The 20,740-nt window shown below is 56.3% G+C and overlaps 1 protein-coding gene across 7 annotated transcripts; it reads left to right on the top strand.

The window, feature by feature from the left end:
• Positions 1-116: 116 nt before the first annotated feature.
• Positions 117-19,579, top strand: HSF1 (heat shock transcription factor 1). Of its 7 annotated transcripts, none has more exons than XM_022555402.3 (14): positions 117-387; positions 14,233-14,341; positions 14,648-14,784; positions 14,992-15,149; positions 16,448-16,523; positions 16,592-16,653; positions 16,742-16,838; positions 16,918-17,054; positions 17,135-17,404; positions 17,759-17,842; positions 18,580-18,685; positions 18,765-18,830; positions 18,934-18,979; positions 19,055-19,579. In XM_022555402.3, exons 1-14 carry the CDS (start codon positions 271-273, stop codon positions 19,258-19,260), a joined length of 1,671 nt encoding a protein of 556 aa, XP_022411110.1. In that variant the 5' UTR covers positions 117-270; the 3' UTR covers positions 19,261-19,579. The 7 variants fall into 7 exon arrangements, with proteins under 7 accessions (XP_022411110.1, XP_022411109.1, XP_022411112.1 ...); XM_022555401.3 differs by having other exon boundaries at positions 118-387; positions 18,910-18,979; XM_022555404.3 differs by having other exon boundaries at positions 119-387; positions 15,025-15,149; positions 18,910-18,979.
• Positions 19,580-20,740: the final 1,161 nt, after the last annotated feature.

Genomic DNA, 20,740 nt, shown 5'->3' with positions numbered 1-20,740 from the left:
GGCCTGGGGGCGGGGCCCTCAGGGTCAGAGGGCGCAGGGCGGGCCCTGGGTGGGGCGGGGCCGGCGTGCGCGCGCCGTGGGGACGCGGGCGGGCGGCGCCGGCGGGAGCGCGCCCGTCGCAAGATGGCGGCGGCCATGCTAGGACTCGGGGCCGTGTGTGCGCAGCGAGCGGCGGCGGCGCGGCCCGAGCGGGAGGCGCGGCGGCGGCGCTAGCCCGGCCCTCAGCCCCTCCTCGCGATCGCTACCTCCGTTTCTCCCGCCTCGCCCGCTATGGATCTGCCCGTGGGCCCGGGCGCGGCGGGGCCCAGCAACGTCCCGGCCTTCCTGACCAAGCTGTGGACCCTCGTGAGCGACCCGGACACGGACGCGCTTATCTGCTGGAGCCCGGTGAGGGGCTGGGCGCGCCGGCCCGGGGCTTTTGGGGGCGGGCAGCAGGGCGTCGGGAAAGAACGTCGGAGGCCGCCCCTCGTCGCTCCTGCCGCGCGCTCCCCTGGGCTGGGCAGGAGGGGCCTCTCCTCCTCGGTCTCGCGCCGACTATGTGCGGGACAACTGCGGAAGCGCGTCTGGCCTTAGGGCAGCGCCCAGTTTCGCTGGCGAGCGTTGTGCCCAGGTGGCCCCCGTAGCTTCTTAGATGAGTTACCAGGGTGGTGGGGTCGGCAGCCTTTGGGAAGAAATCAGGGCTTGACGCAGGAATTGGAGGGCGTTACTCTAGTGGAAAAGGAAAAGGAGCGAAAACAGAAAGCAAAACGTCATAAAGTTCCAGTGGGTCTTGAGCCCGTGTCCGGAGACCAGAGCCGGGTTTCCCAAGAGCGACTTTGTTTTTCGTTCCTCTCGGGACGTCTTCGTTTGCGTCCCTATCTCCAGTTGCCTGGCAGCAGGCTCGTTTCCGTGGTCTGACCCTGCAGACCGGACAATTCAGGCTTGCAGAAGTACAGCAGAGACTGTCTGGAGTTGCGGCCGAGAATCTGCCGTTCACGTCCGGGCTGTGACGTCGTGTCCGGGGAAGGCCGGAGCCATAGCTCAGGGCCGGCAGATGGGTGGCCTAGGCCGCCCTGGGCTGCGGAGCCTCTGGGCGCCTTCAGACATGCTTGCTCTCCTGAGGGTCCAGACGCTGGCTTTCTCAGACTCTCCTAAGTACTTCTCTTTCACAGTCTTAAGCCCTTAGGAAGGAAGAACAGTCAGGGCTGAAGCGAGCCCAGAACTGGAGGCTGGGTCCTCTCGTTCCTGGGTTGTCTGCTGAAGCTCTGCATCAAGAGGGGGAGAGGGAGTAAAGAGACTAGAAATCCTGCCGCGTCCTTGTGGGGGACACTTCGTGTTGGTCCAAGTAGCACATCCATGTGGCACTCTGCATTCCCACTGCTTGTCTCTGTGATGGTGGGCAGCATTCCCAGAGAGGGGGCTGTGCTTTCCGAAAGCTTGTCCTGTTACCACCATCCCTTCGTTGCAGGCCTTGAACTTTGCAGACCCAAGGAAATGACCCCATGTTTCTGTCATCCTTCCTTCTTCCTCTTTTCCCTTTCCCTTAACTCCCAGGCAGCACTCTTACCCGGTTTGGGGAGGGGCATCAGAGATCTTTTGGGATGTTCCGAGCTTAGTCCTGCTGGGGTGATCGCCCCACCTTTTGACCTGCTCACTGCTTCTGCTTAAAGATCGTGAGGCAGCCCCACCAGCAAGTTCTCCAAGTCCCGCTGCCTGTGCTCTGGGCAAGGCCTTGGAGCAGGAAAGCGGGAACCATCAAGCCTGAGACGGCCTCGTTCACAGTGGCTGCACCACCCGCTGGCCCTGCTGGTACTTTCTCCCGGGGGTAGAGGGGTGCTGACTGGAGCCTGTGCATTTGAGCCCCCCTGGTCTGTCCACAGGCCGAGCAGGGTGTGCTTGGTGCAGGAGGTCTGCAGAGCTGCCCAGCCCCGAGAAAGGAGACAGCCCCCTGCCTAAGGCCTCAGTGATGCACACACAAGCCCCGGGCCTCTGTCAAAAAGTCCTCATGGAGACTTCTGCAGACTTGCAGCCCAAAGTCCAGCTTCCAGAGACCTTGGAAGGTTCTGGCATCTGTGCTCTCGGTGCCTTCCCCCTTGTGCTGGAAGTTTTCTCCCCATTCTGCCAAGAGGACCCTCCCTGCATTTGACCCAGGGGACCAGGGAAAGGCGGTGGTGGGGTGGCTGACCCTCAAGGCTGAGTAATGCGGGGGGGTGGCTTCCGGCCCCAGAAACTCTGGCCGGGGGGCCAGTCCGGGAGTGTTGTGCGGCCTCTGCAGAGCCCAGCAGACGGCCAGCACGTCGCTGCCCAGAGAGTCGTGTTGGCTCCCCCCGTTCCAGACCCCCTGCCAGTTACCAATGCGCTTGGTGTGGGGCCACTGCTGAATAGACCGGGGCTGCCCTGCAGGACCCGAGGCCCCGCCGCCCTCGGGAGGGAAGCTGGCGAATGCAGCGGCTCTCCTGACCCGACTCCCACGGGACAGGGACGGGGGGAGGGAGTGCGCAGGTGAAGGAGGCTCTCCTGACCCCACTCCCACGGGACAGGGACGGGGGGAGGGAGGGCGCAGGTGAAGGAGGCTCTGCTTTTAGGCTGCAGGCACTTCGAGGCCCTAAGAGCGAGGGCCTCTTTCGCCTAGGGTGGGCCATGTGAGCACGGGCGGTCAGAGGGCCACACTGGAGGGGCTGGCTGGAGAGCAGTCGCTGCAGTCAGGTCGCCAGCTCCCTGTGAGACCGACCCTTCGAGGAGGGTCCTGGTCGCACCTGGCCACTCCGAGCTGGCCAAGGACCGTTTTCGAGGCTCCCACGACAGGCAGGGCTGCTCCTCCACCTGGCCTGGGAGCCAGGTGGGCCCCAGCAGGCCGTCCACCCCGCCCTCGGGGATGGGCAGTGGCCCTGAAAGGCCGGAGGCGCACCCGGTGCAGGCTGTGAGGGGCCCTGGGGGCTTGGAGGCTCCTGGTGCCCCCTGCACCTGCCAAACAGGACACGGCTGTCCCTATCCAGTCCCTATCTGCGCAGCGGGAGGCCCAGCCCCTCGGGTATCGGTTCCCCTCCTTCCACAGCCCCACGTGGAGGTGACAGCCGGCCTTTTAGAGGCACGGGAACTGAGTCCCAGAGACATCAGGAAACAGACAAAGAGCTGGGGGACTGCTGAGCAGGACCCGAAGTCCACGGTCTCTCGCTCACCTCTGGAGCCAGGGGCGTCCAGCTCTGGCTCACGCCTGCCCTCGCCACGCTCCGCGTCTCCCGGGTAGAGGGCAACGCGAGGCCTCCACCTGTGGGGTCCGGGCTCCGGCTCCACCCCACCTGCTTGCTTTCTTTTTCTTTTCTTTTTTTTTTTAAAAATAAATTTATTTATTTATTTATTTATTTATTTATTTTTGGCTGCCTTGGGTCTTCGTTGCTGTGTGCGGGCTTTCTCTAGTTGTGGCGAGCGGGGGCTACTCTGTTGCGGTGCACGGGCTTCTCATTGTCGTGGCTTCTCTTGTTAGGGAGCATAGGCTCTAGGCACATGGGCTCAGTAGTTGTGGCTCGCGGGCTCTAGAGCGCAGGCTCAGTAGTTGTGGTGCACGGGTTTAGTTGCTCCGTGGCATGTGGGATCTTCCCGGACCAGGGCTCAAATCTGTGTACCCTGTCTTGGCAGGTGGATTCTTAACCACTGCGCCACCAGGGAAGTCCCTACCTGCTTTCTTAGCTTGACCCCAGCCACACTCGGACTAACCAGTACTTGGTGCTCATAGAATTGTAGTTTGTATTTTTACACTAGAGTCCCCCCCTTCCCCTTCCGTAGAGATATATAGGTATATGTATAGATGGATGGATGGATGGACGAGATGGGCAGAGATCTATAAACGGCAGGCTATGTGTGTGGCCTCCTGTCTCTTTCCTCCCTCCACGGTCCTGGGGTGGGCGGGGGGTGGTGAGGAGGGGCACAGGGGTCTCAGAAGGGGCTGGAGGGAGGGTAGATGGGCACAGCACACCTGAGCCTGAGCCTGCCTGGCTCCACTGGGCCGTGTGTGCTCAGAATTCTTTATTAAAGGACCAGGGAGTGGTCAGCAGGGTCCTTAGGACCCACCCTGGAATGAGCGGTCAGCTCCCATCAGATATCACAGGCACCGGGCTAAAGACCCCAGAGCCTGCACCTTTGGCTGCAGGGTTTCCTTGAGATCTGCAGGGCTCGCAGGGGCTGGCTTTGCAGGCTGTGGAAGGAGGGAGGCCGGCTCCCTGAATGTTTCCCGATCTTGGAGGCGCTGGCAGCTGCCCCACAGTCTCCTCCCACTGGGAGGGCGCCGGCAGTTACTGAGTCAGCAGTCACCCGTGTGCAAATGTTCAGCTGGGCCTGGAGACCCGAGCATGGGGCCAGCGGCCGGACTTGAGCAGGGATGCTTTGGTCATGGCGCCTGTGCTGCGACCCTGAGCAGAAATAAGAAAATGACATGAGGACGGTGCAGATGGTCCTATCCTCAGTTGAGGACAAGACAAAGGCCGGGGAGGGGACCGAAAGCGAGCTCCCCTCTGCACCCCGCCTTGTGCCTCCCGTGTCCTCCCGCCAGGCTGCATTTCTCTGCTGCCGCGTCCACGCGGCTCTAGTGCTCACACTGCACGTGGGTGCCAGCTGCACGCCCACTGCTCCCGGAACACATCACACACACCAGTCTCTTTGGCTGGGGGACTAAAACGGGCCTTTTTTTCTGGGAATATACTTGAGAAGTACAGGTAGGCCTCTCATGGAATTACCGTGGATGTTAATCCTGTTGAGTTGTGGGCGCTTTGAGAAAATATTCAAAGACAGAGATCCTCCCTCTGTAAAAATGTACTTACATGCAAAACTTTGTATACGTTTCAGGTTGTTCACAGTTGTGTAGGAAATAGGGCCACAGACTCTGCATTTACAGTAAGACTTGATATTTACTAAGAACTGCATCGCAGGGGCAAGGGCATTGCTCACCAGCCAGCAGCTGGGCAACAGCTTCTCCCTGGTCCTGCCGTATTTCCCGTCACTGGTTTCCGTTATATCCAAGGGTAAGCCAGGACTTCCTGCAAGAATTGCACGTGGTCAGCAGAGGAGGAGGAGACATCGGGCTCTGCGATGGACTCACCAGAAGGCCCTCTCAAACTTCTAACACACCTTAAGGTCAGGCTGGCAGGACACATTCAACATGGACTCAACCCACCAACAGTGTTCAGGATTGTTAAACAGGAAGGACAGGTGAGCGCTCCAGGTGCCTAGGCTTTCTATCTGGAAGCAGTGTCCAGACTCTGAGAGCCTGGCCTTTGGAGAAACTGAGACAGCCAGAATTTGCAAGGCCTGGTACCAGAGAGGAGGAGCTGCACGTGAGCCCCTGAGGATCTTGGTCGAGTGCTGCTTTGCGCATCCGTGTGGGGAGCCTGGGAAGCCGCCCGAGAACTTCCAGGGAAAGAACAGCCACTGAGGAGCCACGTGGTGAGCAATCACCAGGCTCACCTAGAGCTGGCCAAGTCATCTGATTCCTCACAGCCAGAGTGGAGAGACCGCTCTAACATACAGAGCCTTTCACGGACCTCAGAACAGCCACGCCTTGAAAGTGGGGCTGGATTAGCCCCAGAGAAAAGGCTACCCAAATGCAGTGTAAACGAGCTTAAAAACAAGCCTTAAAAGGATCAGGGCTTCCCTGGTGGCGCAGTGGTTGAGAGTCCGCCTGCCGATGCAGGGGACACGGGTTCGTGCCCCGGTCCGGGAGGATCCCACGTGCCATGGAGCGGCTGGGCCCGTGAGCCATGGCTGCTGGGCCTGCGCATCCGGAGCCTGTGCTCCGCAACGGGAGAGGACACAGCAGTGAGAGGCCCGCATACCGCAAAAAAAAAAAGGATCAGGCTGATCCTTTGCTGCAGAACTGAGGGTGCAGTACTCTTGAAAGGAAGACAACTAAACTCAGACACAATGTAGTAAAATTCTTCGTGTCCAGGATCTAGTCAAAACTAATAGATGATCCACTTGGCATGAGAATGTGACCTGTAACAAAGAAGGGAAGAGTCATAGTAACAGATCCAGGTGTGATGGAAGTGGCGAGCAAGGACATTAAAGGTGTTATTAAGATGCTCTGTTTGCTCAAAGAAGTAGAGAGAAAACGTTAAGACAGAGAAATGGAAGATATAAAAAGGAAGGAAATTGAACAGAATATCTCTGGAACAAGTGTCCCATGCAGAAGAATTCCACATTATTTCTGTTGACTCCCTTCAAAGGGGTGACACGTAATTCCCACCCTTCAGTGTTGGCTGCACACAGACTTCCTTCTGAGGAGTACAGGAGGGGGTGGGGGGAGAGACTGTACAGTGGAGACGCCTGACAGACAGGCCTCCGGCAGCAGTGATGAGTCACGTTGACGGGTGTGCCCTGCCGTGCTGTGATGGGCAGTGCAAGCCACCTCTGTGGTCTTCCTCTCCAAAAACTTACATAACCCCAACTCCTCATGAGGGGAAAACATCAGACGAATCCAAGTTGAGCAACATTCTACACAGTAGCAGCCCCGTCCTCAAAGCTGTCAGGGGCGTCAGGAACCAGGAAAGTCTGAGACTGTCGAGAATGACGTAAGGAGACATGCATGGAATGTAATGTCTCAGATGATTGTCCTGGAATAGAAAGACCTATTAGGTAAAAACTAAGGAAATCTGAACAAAATGGGGACTTTGGTTAAAAATAAACTATCAATATATTGATTCGTTACTTGTGGCATATGCACTAATGCAGGGTGTTAATAATAGGGAAATGGGGCGTGGGATATATGGAAACTCTGTACTGTCTAGCTTTTCTGTAAATCTAGCTTTCTAAAGTTTAAAGCTTGTTTTTATAAGTCACTGGAGGGGATTAAACAGCAGATTAGAAACTGCAGAAGAAAAGATCACTGAACACTAGACTAGCAAAAGAAACTATGCCCGGTGATCACAGAGAGGAAAAAAAGACTGAAAAAAGTGAGCAGAGCCTTACGGGGATAATGTCATGTGGTCTGACACGCAATTTAAGTTCCAGAGTAAAGGAGGAAGGAGAATTTTAGAAATACTGGTTGAAATTTGCCCCAGTTTTTTTTTTTCTTTGAAAGCTGTAAATCCACAGATCCAAGAATTTCAATGATTCCCAAGGAAGATAAAGCACAAAAATAAAAATGATAACCAATGCACATCACAATCAAATTGCTGAAAACAAGCGGTGAAGAGAAAATCTTTAAAGCAGCCAGACAGAAGAATAGGGTAAGAATGAGACTGACTTCCGATCAGAGACAGCATGAGGCCTGGGACTGGAAGGGGCCCTGTAGGTGGAAGTCTGGTCAACACTCAAGACCTAGTGTAACTCACCACATCAACAGAACGGGGAAGAAAAGCCACACGATCCTAACAGAGGCAGAAGAAGCATTTGACAAGATTCAATATGCATTTCATGATAAAAACTCAGCAAGGGACTTCCCTGAGTGGCGCAGTGGTTAAGAATCCACCTGCCGGTGCAGGGGACACGGGTTCCGTCCCTGGTCTGGGAAGATCCCACATGCTGCGGAGCAACTAAACCCATGCACCACAACTGCTGAGCCTGAGCTCTAGAGCCCGCAAGCCACAACTACTGAAGACCGCGCGCCTAGAGCCCGTGCTCCGCAACAAGAGAAACCACCACAATGAGAAGCCCACGCAGCGCAACGAAGGATAGCCCTCACTCGCCACAACTAGAGAAAGCCTGTGTGCAGTAACGAAGGCCCAACGCAGCCAAAAATAAATAAATACATAAAAATGTTTTAAAAGCTCAGCAAACTAGGAAGGGAAATTCATCGATCTCATAAAAAGCTTGTACCAAAAAAACCCTACTGCTAACATTATACTTAATGGTGAAAAACTGAATACTTTCCCCCAAGGCTGGAAAAGAAGGCAAGGATGTCTGCTTTTACTGCTTTTCCTTAATATGTTTGGGATGCCCTGGTCAGGCAATATGGCAAATCCATAAGTAAAAGACATCAAGATGGAAGTGCAAGAACTAAAACTACCTATTCGTAGAAAACATTATTGTTTACTTAGCAAATCCCAAAGAACCTACAGAAAAGTTATTAGAACTAATGAATGAGTTTAGTGAGGTCACAGGATTCAAGGCCAATATACAGAAATGGAGTATATTTCTATGTACCAGTAACGAGCTGTTGAAGATGGAAGTACTTACAGTGCCACAAAAACCACAGAACACTTACTGGTTGTATTATCTGTGGCTGTGTAACCAGTCACCTCCAGACTAACTGCCTAAAACAACAAACCCTTGTTATCTCCCAGTGTCTGAGAGCCGTGAGCTGGCTGCCTCAGGATCTCTTGTGAGGGTGCCATCGTCTCAAGCCTCAGCTGGGGGGACTTCCCTGGCGGTCCAGTGGCTAAGACTTCGCCTTCCAACGCAGGGGGTGCGGGTTCAATCCCTGGTTGGGGAGCCAACGCCCCACCTGCCTCTCGGCCAAAAAACCAAAAGATGTAACAAATTCAATAAATACCTTGAAAACGGTCCACATCAAAAAAATCTTAAAAAAAAAATAGACTCAGCTGGGTGCTGGCAGCCTCAGTTCCTCACCCTGTGGACCTCTCCTTAGGGCTGCTTTCAGCATGTCACCTTGCCTCTCCCAGGGCAAGAAGCAATCTGAGAGAGCGGGAGCCCAAGGTGGGCTTGTAATGTGTTCTCAAATACCATCATGTCTGCTGGATGCGGTTGGTCATAGAGAGCACTTTTGGTAGATCATGGAAGGGGACAGCACAAGCTGTGAACTCCTGGAGGTGGGGATCCTTGGAGGCCATCTGTAGGCTAGTTATCATGGGGTAGATCTTGCAAAATGTGTGTGTGTATATATATATATATATATATATATGTATGTATATACATACACACACATATATATATGTGTGTGATTTATTCATTGAAAACTGTAAAACGTGGCTGAGAAAAAGACGTAAGTAGATTCCACACAATCCCAGTGAAATCCAAGCAGAAATTTTTGTGTGCACTAACCTTCAGTTTATATGAAAAAGCAAAGGACAGAGAATAGTCAAACTTTTTTTTTTTTTTAAGGAGAACAAAGTTGGAAGACTCACACTATCTGATATCAAGACACACTGTAAAGCTATAATAATCAGTGCTGAGTGATATTGGCATAACTATAAACATACAAATAAGCGGAACAGACTAGAGAGTCCAGAAGTAGGCCCACCCATTCAAGGTTATTTGATTTTTGACAAAGATGCCACTGTAATTCAATGGAGGAAGAACTGTCTTTTCAACAAATGGTGCTGGAATAATTGGACTTCCACAAGCACAAATGTGAGCCTGTCCTGTGTTTAAAACTATATACAAAAATTAAACATAGATTGAAATATAAGAGCTAAAACTGTATAACTTCCAGAACGAAAAAACCGGGGCACAAATGTTCGTAGCACTTAGTTATAATAGCCAAAAACAGGACACAACCCAAATGTCCATTAACTGATGAGTAGAAGACAAAGTGTGGGACATCCCTACAATGGAATACTACTCAGCATTTAAGAGGAACAAACAGCTTACCCTTGCAACACTATGGCTGCATCTCAAAGGTATTATGCTAAGTGAAAGGCTACATACAAACACAAAAGGCTACATACCCTGTGATGCCACTTACATGACATTCCAGAAAAGGCAAAACTATGGGGACAAGAGATCAGTGGTTGCCTGGGGATGAGGGAGGGGGTTGACTGCAAAGGGACACAGGGGTGGTTTGGGGGGTAGATGGAAATGTTCTCTATTCCTCGCTTGTGCGAGTAAACAGCTGTGTGTCAGAAATGGAGAGCTGTTCATTTAAAATGGTAAACTGTGTATAGATTATAGCTTCCTTTTCAGAGATACGGAGGTACATCCCAGATGGCCAGCCGTGTGGAGACACCCAATCAGTCAATAAGGGTAGAGCTCAGCAAGCAGTCTGGCCTAGGGTGAGACAGGATGTGCTTGAGGTCGTGTGGGTGAATGGTAGATGCCACGTGGGGAGACTGAGGCACAGTGGCAGCCTGCAGATGCCACCATCAAGACTCGCAAGAGTGCAGCCTCCAGAGGAGCGCTGTTTTCTTCCCTCATTTTCCATCTGACAGGATATCCATTTCCTGTGCCACAGACATTTCCCAGCAGTCCACCAAACTCTTCCTGTCTGAAAATGTGTGAGATCCACGTAAAGCAGTGCTGAAAGGGAAATTAGAATGGCTTCTGAGCTTCCACATTAAAGTAAAAAAGAGCAAAATAAGCCCAAAGCAAGCAGAAGGAAGGAAATAATAAAGACAACAAAAATCAATGAAATTGAAAACAGTAAAACATGATAAATGAATTCAAAAGCTGAATCTTTTAAAAGATTGAGATCGGTAACTTGTGGAATGACAGAAGAAAAAAGGTCAATTACTAATATCAGGAATCACAGAGGATATATCACTACAGACGTCACAGGTGGTAAGAGGATAATAAGGAAGTACTACAGACAACTCTATGCATGTCAAGTTGATAAAATGGACCAATTCCTTGAAAAGCACAAACGGCCAAAACTCACCCGAGGTGAAACATAACTATTAGTGGCCCTTAGTCTATTAGAGAAATAGAATCCCTAGTCATAAACCTTCCTAGAAAGAAGTTTTCAGGCCCAAATGATCAGACAAAAACAGCCCAATAAAATTACAGACCAATATCCTTCATAATGTCTTCTATAAAACTTTAGCAAATCAAATTTGGCAGTACATAAAAAGAATAATGTCGCAACAAGTGGGATTTATCCCAGGAATGCAAGGATGGTTCAGGATTTTTAAATCAATATAATCCACCATGTTAACAATCTAGAGAAGAAAAACCACATGATCATATTATTTGATTCAGAAAAAGCATTTGACAAAATTTGACATTCGTGATATTAAAAAAAAAAATTCCTCAGGAAACTAGGAAAACTAGGGCTAGCAGGGACCTTCCTCAGCTTGATACAAAAGGATCTCTAAAAAAAAACAACACACACAAAAAAATCCTACACCTAATATCATACATAATGGTAAGACACTGAATGCTTTGCTCATGAGATCAGAACAAAGCACAAAGTCTGTTTTCACCAGTTCTAGCTAATAGTGTACTGGAAGTCCTACCCAGTACATTAAGACAAGAAAAAGAAATTAAAGGCTAACTGGGGTGAGGGTAATTGAAGCCCCAGTGTTCTCAGCCTGCCATGCCTGGGGTAGAGCCTCCATTCTATAGGCAGGGGCAGAATGGGGAAGAGGACCCTCAACCTCTTGGCTGCAATCACCAGGAATTTAGCCTCTTCACCTTCAAGTTGGACAAGATGAGAAATGCTGGTGGCCTGCCCCTCAGCAAGATACAGAAAGCCTTGGCTGTAAACTGAGGAGAGAGGAATCCCCACCTCTAGGCCATAGCCTCCCAGAGTGTCATATCAATCCAGGTGAACTTGTGTGAGGAAGAGGGAGTAAGTTATGGCTAAAATGCTACAGACTCACTGTTCCTACTGAGTTTTAGGTTTTCTTGAATAAATGTTTCTTCATTTGTTATATGCCTTTAGGACAATTTCCAGAGACTTTAGATGACTTAAATAAGCTTCGTTTTTTTTCTCCTTGGAGTGGTTCGCTGGATCTCCTTAGCTGCCTTCGCAGACAGGGAAACCTTGCCTTTATCTTTAGAGGATAGTTTTGCTGGATATCGAATTCTTGGCTGACAGGTTTTTTTCTTTCAGCACTTTTGGTATGTCATCCCACTGGCTTCTGGCCTGCATGGTTTCTGATGACAAATTAGCTGTTATTAGGGATTCCTTGTACATGATGGGTCTATCCTCTCTTAACTGCTTTCAAGATTCTTCCTTGGTCTTTTGCTTTCTTCAGTTTGATTATGGATATCTAGATGTGAATCTCTTTGAGTTTATCCTTGGAATTTGTTAAGCTTCTTGGATATTTTTCATCAAATTTGGGAAGTTTTCTGCCATTATTTCTTCAGATATTCTTTCTGTCCCTTTCTCTCCTCTCCTTTATGCATATGTTGGTCTTTGGTGGCGTACCGCATTGTCTCCGAGGCCTGCTCACTTTCTTCATTCTTTTCTCTTTCTGTCTCTCAGCCTAGGTAATCTCAGTTGAATATCTTCCTTCACGATTCTTTCTTATTCCTGCTTGGATCTGCTCTTGAGCCCTCTAGTGAATTTTAAATCTGAGTTGTTACACTTTTCAACTCCAGGATTTTTTTTTTGTTCATATTTATAACTTCTATCTTTATTGTTATTCTTTGTTCTAAGAGATATCATTCTTATGCTTTCCTTTATTTCTTTAGATGCCATTTTGTTTTGTTCTTTGAACATATTTCAAATACCTGATTTTAAAGTCTTTGTCTAGTAAGTCCAACACCTGAGCTTCCTTAGGGACAGTTTCTTTTGGTTGCTTTTGTCCCATGTATGGGTCATACCTTGTTTCTTTGCATGTTTCGTAACTTTTTGTTGAATGTTGGACTTTCCATTAATATAATGTGGCATTTGTTAAACTCAGTATCAGATTTTCTACGCTCGCCAGGATTTGTCGCTGTTTCTTGCTGTTGCTGTTTGTTTGTTTAGTGACTTTTCTGAACTAATTCTGGGCAGTTTGTGTTCTTTGTTATGTGTGGTCACTGAGTTCTCTGCCCAGTTAGCCCATTGGTCAGGGAGTAAAGGGAGCAGGAACGTCATTCAATGCCTGGAGACAATAACCCTCCCAGCCTCTGCAGCGGACTCTGTATGTGCTGGGCGTGCCTTCACCTCCCAGCCAGGTAGTTGACACCTTGACTTTCTCCTCCACTTCCTGCTTATGCAGAGCCTCAGTCAGCCAGAGGTGAGAGGGCCTTTTCAGGTCTCTCTCAGGCGTGCACAGAGCTCTACATGTGCATGTGACTTCTAGATCCCCTGGAATATTTTGGAGCTTTTCAAAGCTCCTCTTGATCTCTCATTCCCCAGCTCTTCCTTTTAAGTTTTCTGGTTAGCTTGTTTTTCCCCGTCTGCTGTCCACTGTCTTAGGCAGGCACAGGTTTCAAAATTGCCTCTAGATGTTTTCAACAAACATCCCGAGGAAAAGGCTTTTTATACTAAGAGAGCTTCCAGTCAAATCAAACAAAAACAGCCTTGCCAGTGGAACCTTCCAGGGAGTTGCCATACAGGCCTTGAAGGAGCCCCAGCCCCATTCTCACCCTGTGGCTGCCAGAATGCTGGTTCCCCCACGATTTCAGCTGTTGGTTTTCACAGCTACGGGAAAGGAGGCGGGAACAGGGCGAGTTTGAATGCCACAGCTCACTGATCTTACTGAGATTCAACCATTTCTTGAATAAATTCTCCCCATGTTGATGCAGTCCTTTGGGTGAGTTTCAGGGTTCTGAAGAAGTTGACTAAACATTTTTTGCTAGTTTTCTTATTGCTTCTTTGGAGGAAAAAAGCTTTAGCGGTCTCTCTTCCACCCTTTCTCCTCACCTCACACTTACATCTGTTTATTGTCCCGTCTTTGTCCGTGTTGAGAAGCGTTGCTGCGTCCTGGTCACCGCCACGGGAATCTTCCGGCTCTTCCCTGTCCCTCATCCCAGGGGAGGACTACACCCGCTCCCGGGCCCTGCCAGCACAGAGGGCTGCCTTGTTGCCCTTCCAGTAGCTTTTGGACTGAGGGCAGGAAAGAAATGGAAGAGCAGCGTAGCAATTTTTTGGTTTTTTTTTTTTGCGGTACGCGGACCTCTCACTGTTGTGGCCGCTCCCATTGCAGAGCACAGGCTCCGGACGCGCAGGCTCAGCGGCCATGGCTCACGGGCCCAGCCGCTCCACAGCATGTGGGATCTTCCCGGACCGGGGCACGAACCCGCGTCCCCTGCATCAGCAGGCGGACTCTCAACCACTGCGCCACCAGGGAAGCCCAGCGTAGCAGTTTTGTTCATCTCTGTTTCTTTGTCTCTGTTGCCAAAAGAAAAACAAAGCTGCGTTTCTGAACGTGACTGTGTTGTTTTCCTCCAGAGTAACTGAAATCAGGTTCCCGTTTTCTTGGCTGCCTCCGTTTGGGGTCTTGGCTGTTCTTAGGGGAAATTTGCTGATTAAAGCTAGCACGAGGCCCCCTGAGGGAGGGGCCTGCCGTGCTCTGAGGTGCTTCCTGAACGGCCCTCTGCAGCCCGGGTGAGCGGGCCTCGGCAAGGGTGCTGGGTCCCAGGGAGACCTCCACCCTGGGTGGGGGCACAGCCCCTGCACGGAGGCGGCTGCGTGACCCCCACGTCTCCTGGCAGAGTGGGAACAGCTTCCACGTGCTGGACCAGGGCCAGTTCGCCAAGGAGGTGCTGCCCAAGTACTTCAAGCACAGCAACATGGCCAGCTTCGTGCGGCAGCTCAACATGTGTGAGTGCGCTGCCCCGGGGCCCCACTCGCTGGCCTGGTGCAGCCCCCAGGCTCTGGGCCCTGGGTAGCCCGGGGGCGTGACCCGGATCCCGCGCACCTGCGGGGGGAGGGGGTGTCGTGGGGGGTGTGGAGCCTCCCTGAGACTGAGACCAGCCAGCCACCTCAGGCAGGGCTCCCAAGAGGGCAGTGCGGGGCATTTCCCCACTTCCCCAGCCTCCCTCGTCCTCCAGCGGGGCGGTGGCCGTGCCGGAGTGAGGGCTGGGTCCCCAGCCCTGAGGCAGCACTGCCCCACCCTGTCGCGCGCAGATGGCTTCCGGAAGGTGGTCCACATCGAGCAGGGCGGCCTGGTCAAGCCAGAGAGGGACGACACCGAGTTCCAGCACCCGTGCTTCCTGCGCGGCCAGGAGCAGCTCCTGGAGAACATCAAGAGGAAAGTGACCAGCGTGAGTAGCCCTCCTCCCTCCCCCACGTCCTCGGACTTCCCTCCAGGCCGTCAGCAGGAGCAGCGTCCACCCCCTGTCCTGCTGGCCTGGCCCGGCTGCACCGAGCCCTCTTCCTGCTGGCAGCCCCTCCTCCGTCAGCCACCACAGCGAAGGCCCCTCCAGACCGGCAGCCCCTTGGCCCTTTCTGCTGTATCCCGCCCCCCCCAGGCCATCTCAGTGACTGCTCCCCTGGGGACCCAGGTGTCCACCCTGAGGAGCGAGGACATAAAGATCCACCAGGACAGCGTCAGCAAGCTGCTGGCCGACGTGCAGCTGCTGAAGGGGAAGCAGGAGAGCGTGGACTCCAGGCTGCTGGCCATGAAGCAGTAGGTGCTGGCGCGCCGGGCAGGGGGCACGCTGGGACCAAGAGGCCCCCTGGGGAGCAAGCAGAGGAGGGGGAGGGGGCGCCAGCGGAGGGTCTCTCCCCCCAGTCCCGCCCCGCAGGCTCCGAGACAGACGCTTCAGGCCTTCCACTCTCCAGACAGAACTAGGTTCAGGCTTGCACAGCCTCCCACCCTGCCAGGTTGAACTCGTTTCCAGAAGGTGGGGTTGGACCCGGTTCCCATGGCAGCAAGCAGAGCTGGGCCCGGAGCAGCGGCCACGCCCTTGGGCTCCTCACACATGCCTGGCATCACTCAGCACGGGGTGTCGCCTCTCCTCAGGCCTGGGAAGCAGGAAACACTTCGGGTTCTTTCTGGAACCCCTGCCCCTGGGGCATGTGTGGCCACCACAGAACCAGCTCTAGGCTCCCCCAAGCCAGGACCCCTATGGAGGCTGGCTTAGGTCTCCTCCCATGTACTTGGAGCCCTGGGGACCTCAGGAACCCCAGCCCGGGGTGGCTGTCCATGTCTCGGTGCGGCCTCAAAGCCGCTCAGAGGGCCGGCCGTCATGCCCCCCAGACCACGGAGGATGCTCCTGGGCCCCGACTACTCACATCAGGGCCCAGCAGAAGCCCCTGGCTGGGTGATACCTGGAGATGGAACCAGGTGAACTTGGCCTCTGGGACATGGACACCTCTCAGGGTGAAGCCAGGAGGGTCTCTTGCATGTCAACAGGACATGCTGGGGGCTGAGCAGGGCTGGCCCCCTGGAGTGGCAGACCGTGGGCTGCTCAGGTGGCCCTTTCTGCTCCTCGGGGCCACCTCTGGTCCCCTCAAGGCACGGGACAACCCCCCCACATGCCGCCCTGTGGCCTGAAAGCTGTACTGCCCCCTTCCCCTGGACTCCCCTCCCATTCTCAGCCTCGGTCTAGGGAGAGTCGGCCAAGGGTGGGGGCCGCCCTCAAGGCTCTGCCACCTCGACTGTGACCGAGAAAGCCCCGGGGGTCTCGGCCCAGATCCTGGGGCGCACCAGCAGGCCCTGCCCAGGTCTCCACCACAGCCCCGCTGCCCCCACAACTGGCACCCCTGCGCATCCTCCCCTCGCAGCGCAACAGCGCGAGGAGGGGCGGGGGCCCTGGCCTGGCCCTCAGACCGTCCCACAGCCTGTGCTCGGGTGGGGTGGGGATGGGCCGGCAGCTGGGCTTGTGGCGAGACGCAGTCCCCCACAGCCCTGCTCCTGCCCGGGTGGGGTGGAGTGTCCGTGGGGCTCCCTGCAGCCCCCCGACGGCGCCTGGTCTGTTGCAGTGAGAACGAGGCCCTGTGGCGGGAGGTGGCCAGCCTGCGGCAGAAGCACGCCCAACAGCAGAAAGTCGTCAACAAGGTGCGACGCCGGCGGGTGGGGCGCGGGGTCCCTGTCTGCAGCCAGGCTGACCACCTCTCCCCTCGCAGCTCATCCAGTTCCTCATCTCGCTGGTGCAGTCGAACCGGATCCTGGGGGTGAAGAGAAAGATGTGAGGCACTAGGCATGCCCACCTCCTGTTGGCTGTGTCCTGGGGGCCGCCGAGGCTGGGGACGCAGCTAACCTGCCTCTCCCCACAGCCCGCTGATGCTGAACGACAGCAGCTCCGCGCATTCCATGCCCAAGTACGGCCGGCAGTTCTCTCTGGAGCGCATCCATGGCCCGGGGCCCTACTCGGTGAGCGGCGGGTGCCGCGCGGGGCGGGGGGTTGAGGCGGCAGCAGGTGCTGCATGTGGTCACCTCCCTCTGGTGGCAGGCTCCGTCCCCGGCCTATAGCGGCTCCAGCCTCTACCCGCCAGACGCTGTTGCCAGCTCCGGACCCATCATCTCCGACATCACCGAGCTGGCCCCCGGCAGCCCCTTGGCCTCCGCGGGCGGGAGCATAGCTGAGAGGTGGGCCTGGCACCTTCCCAGCAGGCGGGAGCGGGTGGGGCTGGTGGAGGCGCCTGCTCACACGTGCACCCCCTGGGCAGGCCCATGTCCAGCAGCCCCCTGGTTCGAGTCAAGGAGGAGCCCCCCAGCCCACCTCGGAGCCCCCGGGCAGAGGATGCCAGTCCCAGCCAGCCGTCCTCCGTGGTGGAGACGCCCCTGTCCCCGACCGCCCTCATTGATTCCATCCTGCGGGAGAGCGAGCCTGCGCCGGCCGCCTCGGCCCCGGCCCTCGCCGATGCCGGGGGCCGCCCCCCCTCGCCCCGGCCTGCCTCGGCCCCCGAGAAGTGCCTCAGCGTAGCCTGCCTGGACAAGTGAGTGCCGTCCGCTCACCCACCGGCCTCTGGAAGCACGGCCGGGCCTCTGACAAGGGCTGGACACGGGCAGCCGTCAGGCCTGTGGCTTAGGGCTTGCTGGGGATGAGCTCGCGGACCTGGCCCTGAGCACAAAGCTCAGGGCTGGGGAGGGAGACAGATGCCAACCCGGTGGTCCCACGGCCCTTCCACCGCAGGAGCCCAGGCGTGTGGCCAGGTCGCCCTCTCCTGCAGCAGGCTGCTGGGTCCCTGTGTCTGTCCTGCTGCCCCAGAGGTGGGCAGGCGAGGGTGGGGCCTGGGGGTCTGCCCGGCCCCCACCTGCAATCCGGGGGCTCTTGTCTTTCTATCTTGCAGTGTGGCTCGCGCTCCACAGATGTCTGGGGTCGCCCGCCTCTTCCCCTGCCCCTCCTCCTCTCTACATGGCCGAGTCCAGCCAGGGTTAGCGCTGTCCCACTGGGGAGGGAGGATGGCTCTGCCAGAGCTCGGGCCCCTCCCCAGCCGCGGACCAGACCCCAGCCCGGCTGGGAGCACTCAGCCCTGCCTGGTGAATGGGCGCCCCAGGCCCTCTGCGACAGGGACTGGCCCCCCGGGCTCTGGGGCTCCTGCCAGCACCGAGTTGCCGACTGACAGAGGGTGGCCCAGGTGTTGTGCTGACCGGCCTCCTCTAAGGAGAGGGCAGGGCCTTTTGGTTCGCAGCCGCCAGGCCTGGTCTTTCCAGGCGGGCACCGGGGGAGAGGCTGGCCCAGCCACCGCCGAGCACAGCTCCTCGCCGCCTCCTGCTGTCTTCCGGTGCAAAGGCCCAACCTTACCGAGCCTGAAGATCTGGGTGCCCACCCCATTCTGAGCACTGACCCCCTCCTTGGCCCTCCTGCCATCTTGGCCCAGCCTGAAATGCTGCCAGAGGCCTTCCGGGGCCTCACGGTGACCGGTGACGGCAGGGCCTGAGCCACTCCCCCAGGGTGGCCAAGGATCCCGCCCTGTGCACACTGGCCCGCCGGGCCCGGGCTGGCAGTGCAGAGGGGCCCTACCTTGGAGGGCCTCCCGTGAGCCCGAGTAGGGTGGGTGGTGGCCGAGGGGAGCCCTTCTCTGGTAGGTGGGTGTGAGCGCTGGACAGGAATGTGCCTGGGTGGGGACGCCCGGGGTGCCGCTTCACCCGATTCCCTCCGTCTGGCCAGGACTGAGCTTAGCGACCACCTGGATGCCATGGACTCCAACCTGGACAACCTGCAGACCATGCTGACAAGCCACGGCTTCAGCGTGGACACCAGCACCCTGCTGGACGTGAGTCCCGGCCCCACCCCGCGCCCCGCCCCCACACCCCGCCCACAGGCACAGCCTGACTGCCCTCCCTTCCCTGCAGTTGTTCAGCCCTTCGGTGACAGTGCCTGACATGAGCCTGCCCGACCTTGACAGCAGCCTGGCCAGCGTGCGTAGAGCATGGGGGTGGCGGGGTGGCGGGGGGAAAGGATCCGGGAACCCTCACCACGCTCCCTCCGCCCCAGCAGATCCAGGAGCTCCTCTCTCCCCAGGAGCCCCCCAGGCCTCTTGAGGCAGAGAGCAGCAGCCCTGACTCAGGTGAGCTGAACCTGCCCGCCCCCGCCCCCGCCCCGTGCCCTCGCGCCAGCACGCTGACCTGCCCGCCCCCCCCAGGGAAGCAGCTGGTGCACTACACGGCCCAGCCCCTGCTGCTGCTGGACCCTGGCTCCGTGGACGTGGGGGGCGGCGACCTGCCGGTGCTCTTCGAGCTGGGAGACGGCTCCTACTTCTCCGAGGGGGACGACTACGCAGACGACCCCACCATCTCCCTGCTGACGGGTTCCGAGCCCCCCAAAGCCAAGGACCCCACTGTCTCCTAGAGGTCCCAGGAGGAGGGCCGGCCTGCGCCCCACACACCCCCACCCCACCCCTACCCCCCAGTGCAGGGCTGGTCTCAGTAGTACCGGGCCAGCTGGGCGGGCATGGCCCCCAGTCAGCACCGAGGGCCCAGCCCCATGAGCAGTTGCCTGCTGGGGCCTTCACGGCCACACTCGGACTGACCGGTACGCGGGTGCTCATAGAATTGTATTTTGGATTTTTACACGAGAGTCCCCCCTTTCCCATTCTGTAGAGATATACAGGCATATACATGGACGGACGGACAGACGAGACAGAGATCTATAAACGACGGGCTGTGTGTGTGGCCTCCCAGTCTGTTTCCTCTCGCGGGGGTCCTGGGGTGGGTGGGTGGGGGTGAGGGGGGACACAGGGGTCTCAGAAGGGGCTGGAGGGAGGGTAGATGGGCACAGCACACCTGAGCCTGAGCCTGCCTGGCTCCCCTGGGCCGTGTCCACGCAGAAGTCTTTATTAAAGGACCGGGGAGGGGTCAGAGGGCCCCTAGGATCTCCATTGCCAGGTCTGCACCAGGTGGGACACAGGTGGGTGCACCGTTGTGTATCTGCCCAGCAGAGCCACCTCTGCTCTGCACTCATGTCACGAGGGGCCGGGCTGGCTTTGGCAAAAGGGAGGCGCGGGGTCTGGCAGAGGAGGGAGGCAGTGGGAGCACAGCACCACCCCTGCGTCAGGCAGCCACTGGTGAGCACGTGCGTGCGGCACAGGGGGCAGGGGCCGGAGCAGCCCACCCGATGTCCTGCCCCACCCGGCTCACGCGCTGCTTACCATTCTCCCAGCAGCCGCCAGGAGGCAAGGGTCGGGGAGATGCGGCCTGTAACCCCTTGCACTCAAAGGGCACCCCCAGGTGGCCTCCCTCTCCCCAAACCACCACCATGACCCAGAGGAGGCGAGGACCCGGGGCTGAGCAGCTTCTGGTTGGGGCAGGGGCAGCATGGCTCCGAGACCAGCACCCAGTCACCTCCTCAGACGCCCACCTTGTTGGGCTGTGGCTGTACGTCAGGGCACACCTGGCCCAGCACAGCCTCGGGGTTCCACCAGAGGTGGGAACAGGAGCCCGGGGCTGCCCCCACCTCCCTGGCAAGCTCTGGGAGCAAGGTATCCCGAAGGCCACACTCAGGATGTATCAAGTGGACCATCCAGCCCAGTCAGTGCCAGGAAAACTGGGCAGGGCTGGGAGGGGGCCGGGGAGGCCTCAAGCCAGCAGTTATCAGGGAGGCCACTGAGAGGGAGGCCCAGGACGAGGGTTGGGTCAGGCCACCTGCCTCATCCCAGAGGCCTGGAGCCCACCCCAGGTGAGCGCCCCAGCACGTGGCTGCCCCTCCCCAGGGGCCTGGGCACTTGGCCTTTGTGTCCTCTGCAGCCTTGCCTTGGAGTCTCTTAGCCCCTCGAGTCAGTCCTGATTCTCGGCCTCCGGCCCCACCCCAAGCTGAAGTCCACTTCTGGGCA

Source organism: Delphinapterus leucas, chromosome 17, assembly GCF_059928025.1.
Source record: "Delphinapterus leucas isolate spDelLeu-1000000601 "Yukka" chromosome 17, BTC_Dleu_Yukka2, whole genome shotgun sequence".
In the NCBI taxonomy this organism is placed as follows: domain Eukaryota; kingdom Metazoa; phylum Chordata; class Mammalia; order Artiodactyla; family Monodontidae; genus Delphinapterus; species Delphinapterus leucas.
The sequence above is the reverse complement of the archived record's forward strand: the minus strand, read 5'-3'. Positions and strand labels throughout refer to the sequence as shown.

Coding starts and splice junctions, on each gene's coding strand:
- HSF1 (XM_022555401.3), top strand. CDS start 271: ATGGATCTGCCCGTGGGCCCGGGCGCGGCGGGGCCCAGCAACGTCCCG. Junction 14,785..14,991: donor TCAAGAGGAAAGTGACCAGC/GTGAGTAGCCCT, acceptor CGCCCCCCCCAG/GCCATCTCAGTGACTGCTCC. Junction 17,843..18,579: donor CATGGCCGAGTCCAGCCAGG/GTTAGCGCTGTC, acceptor CCGTCTGGCCAG/GACTGAGCTTAGCGACCACC.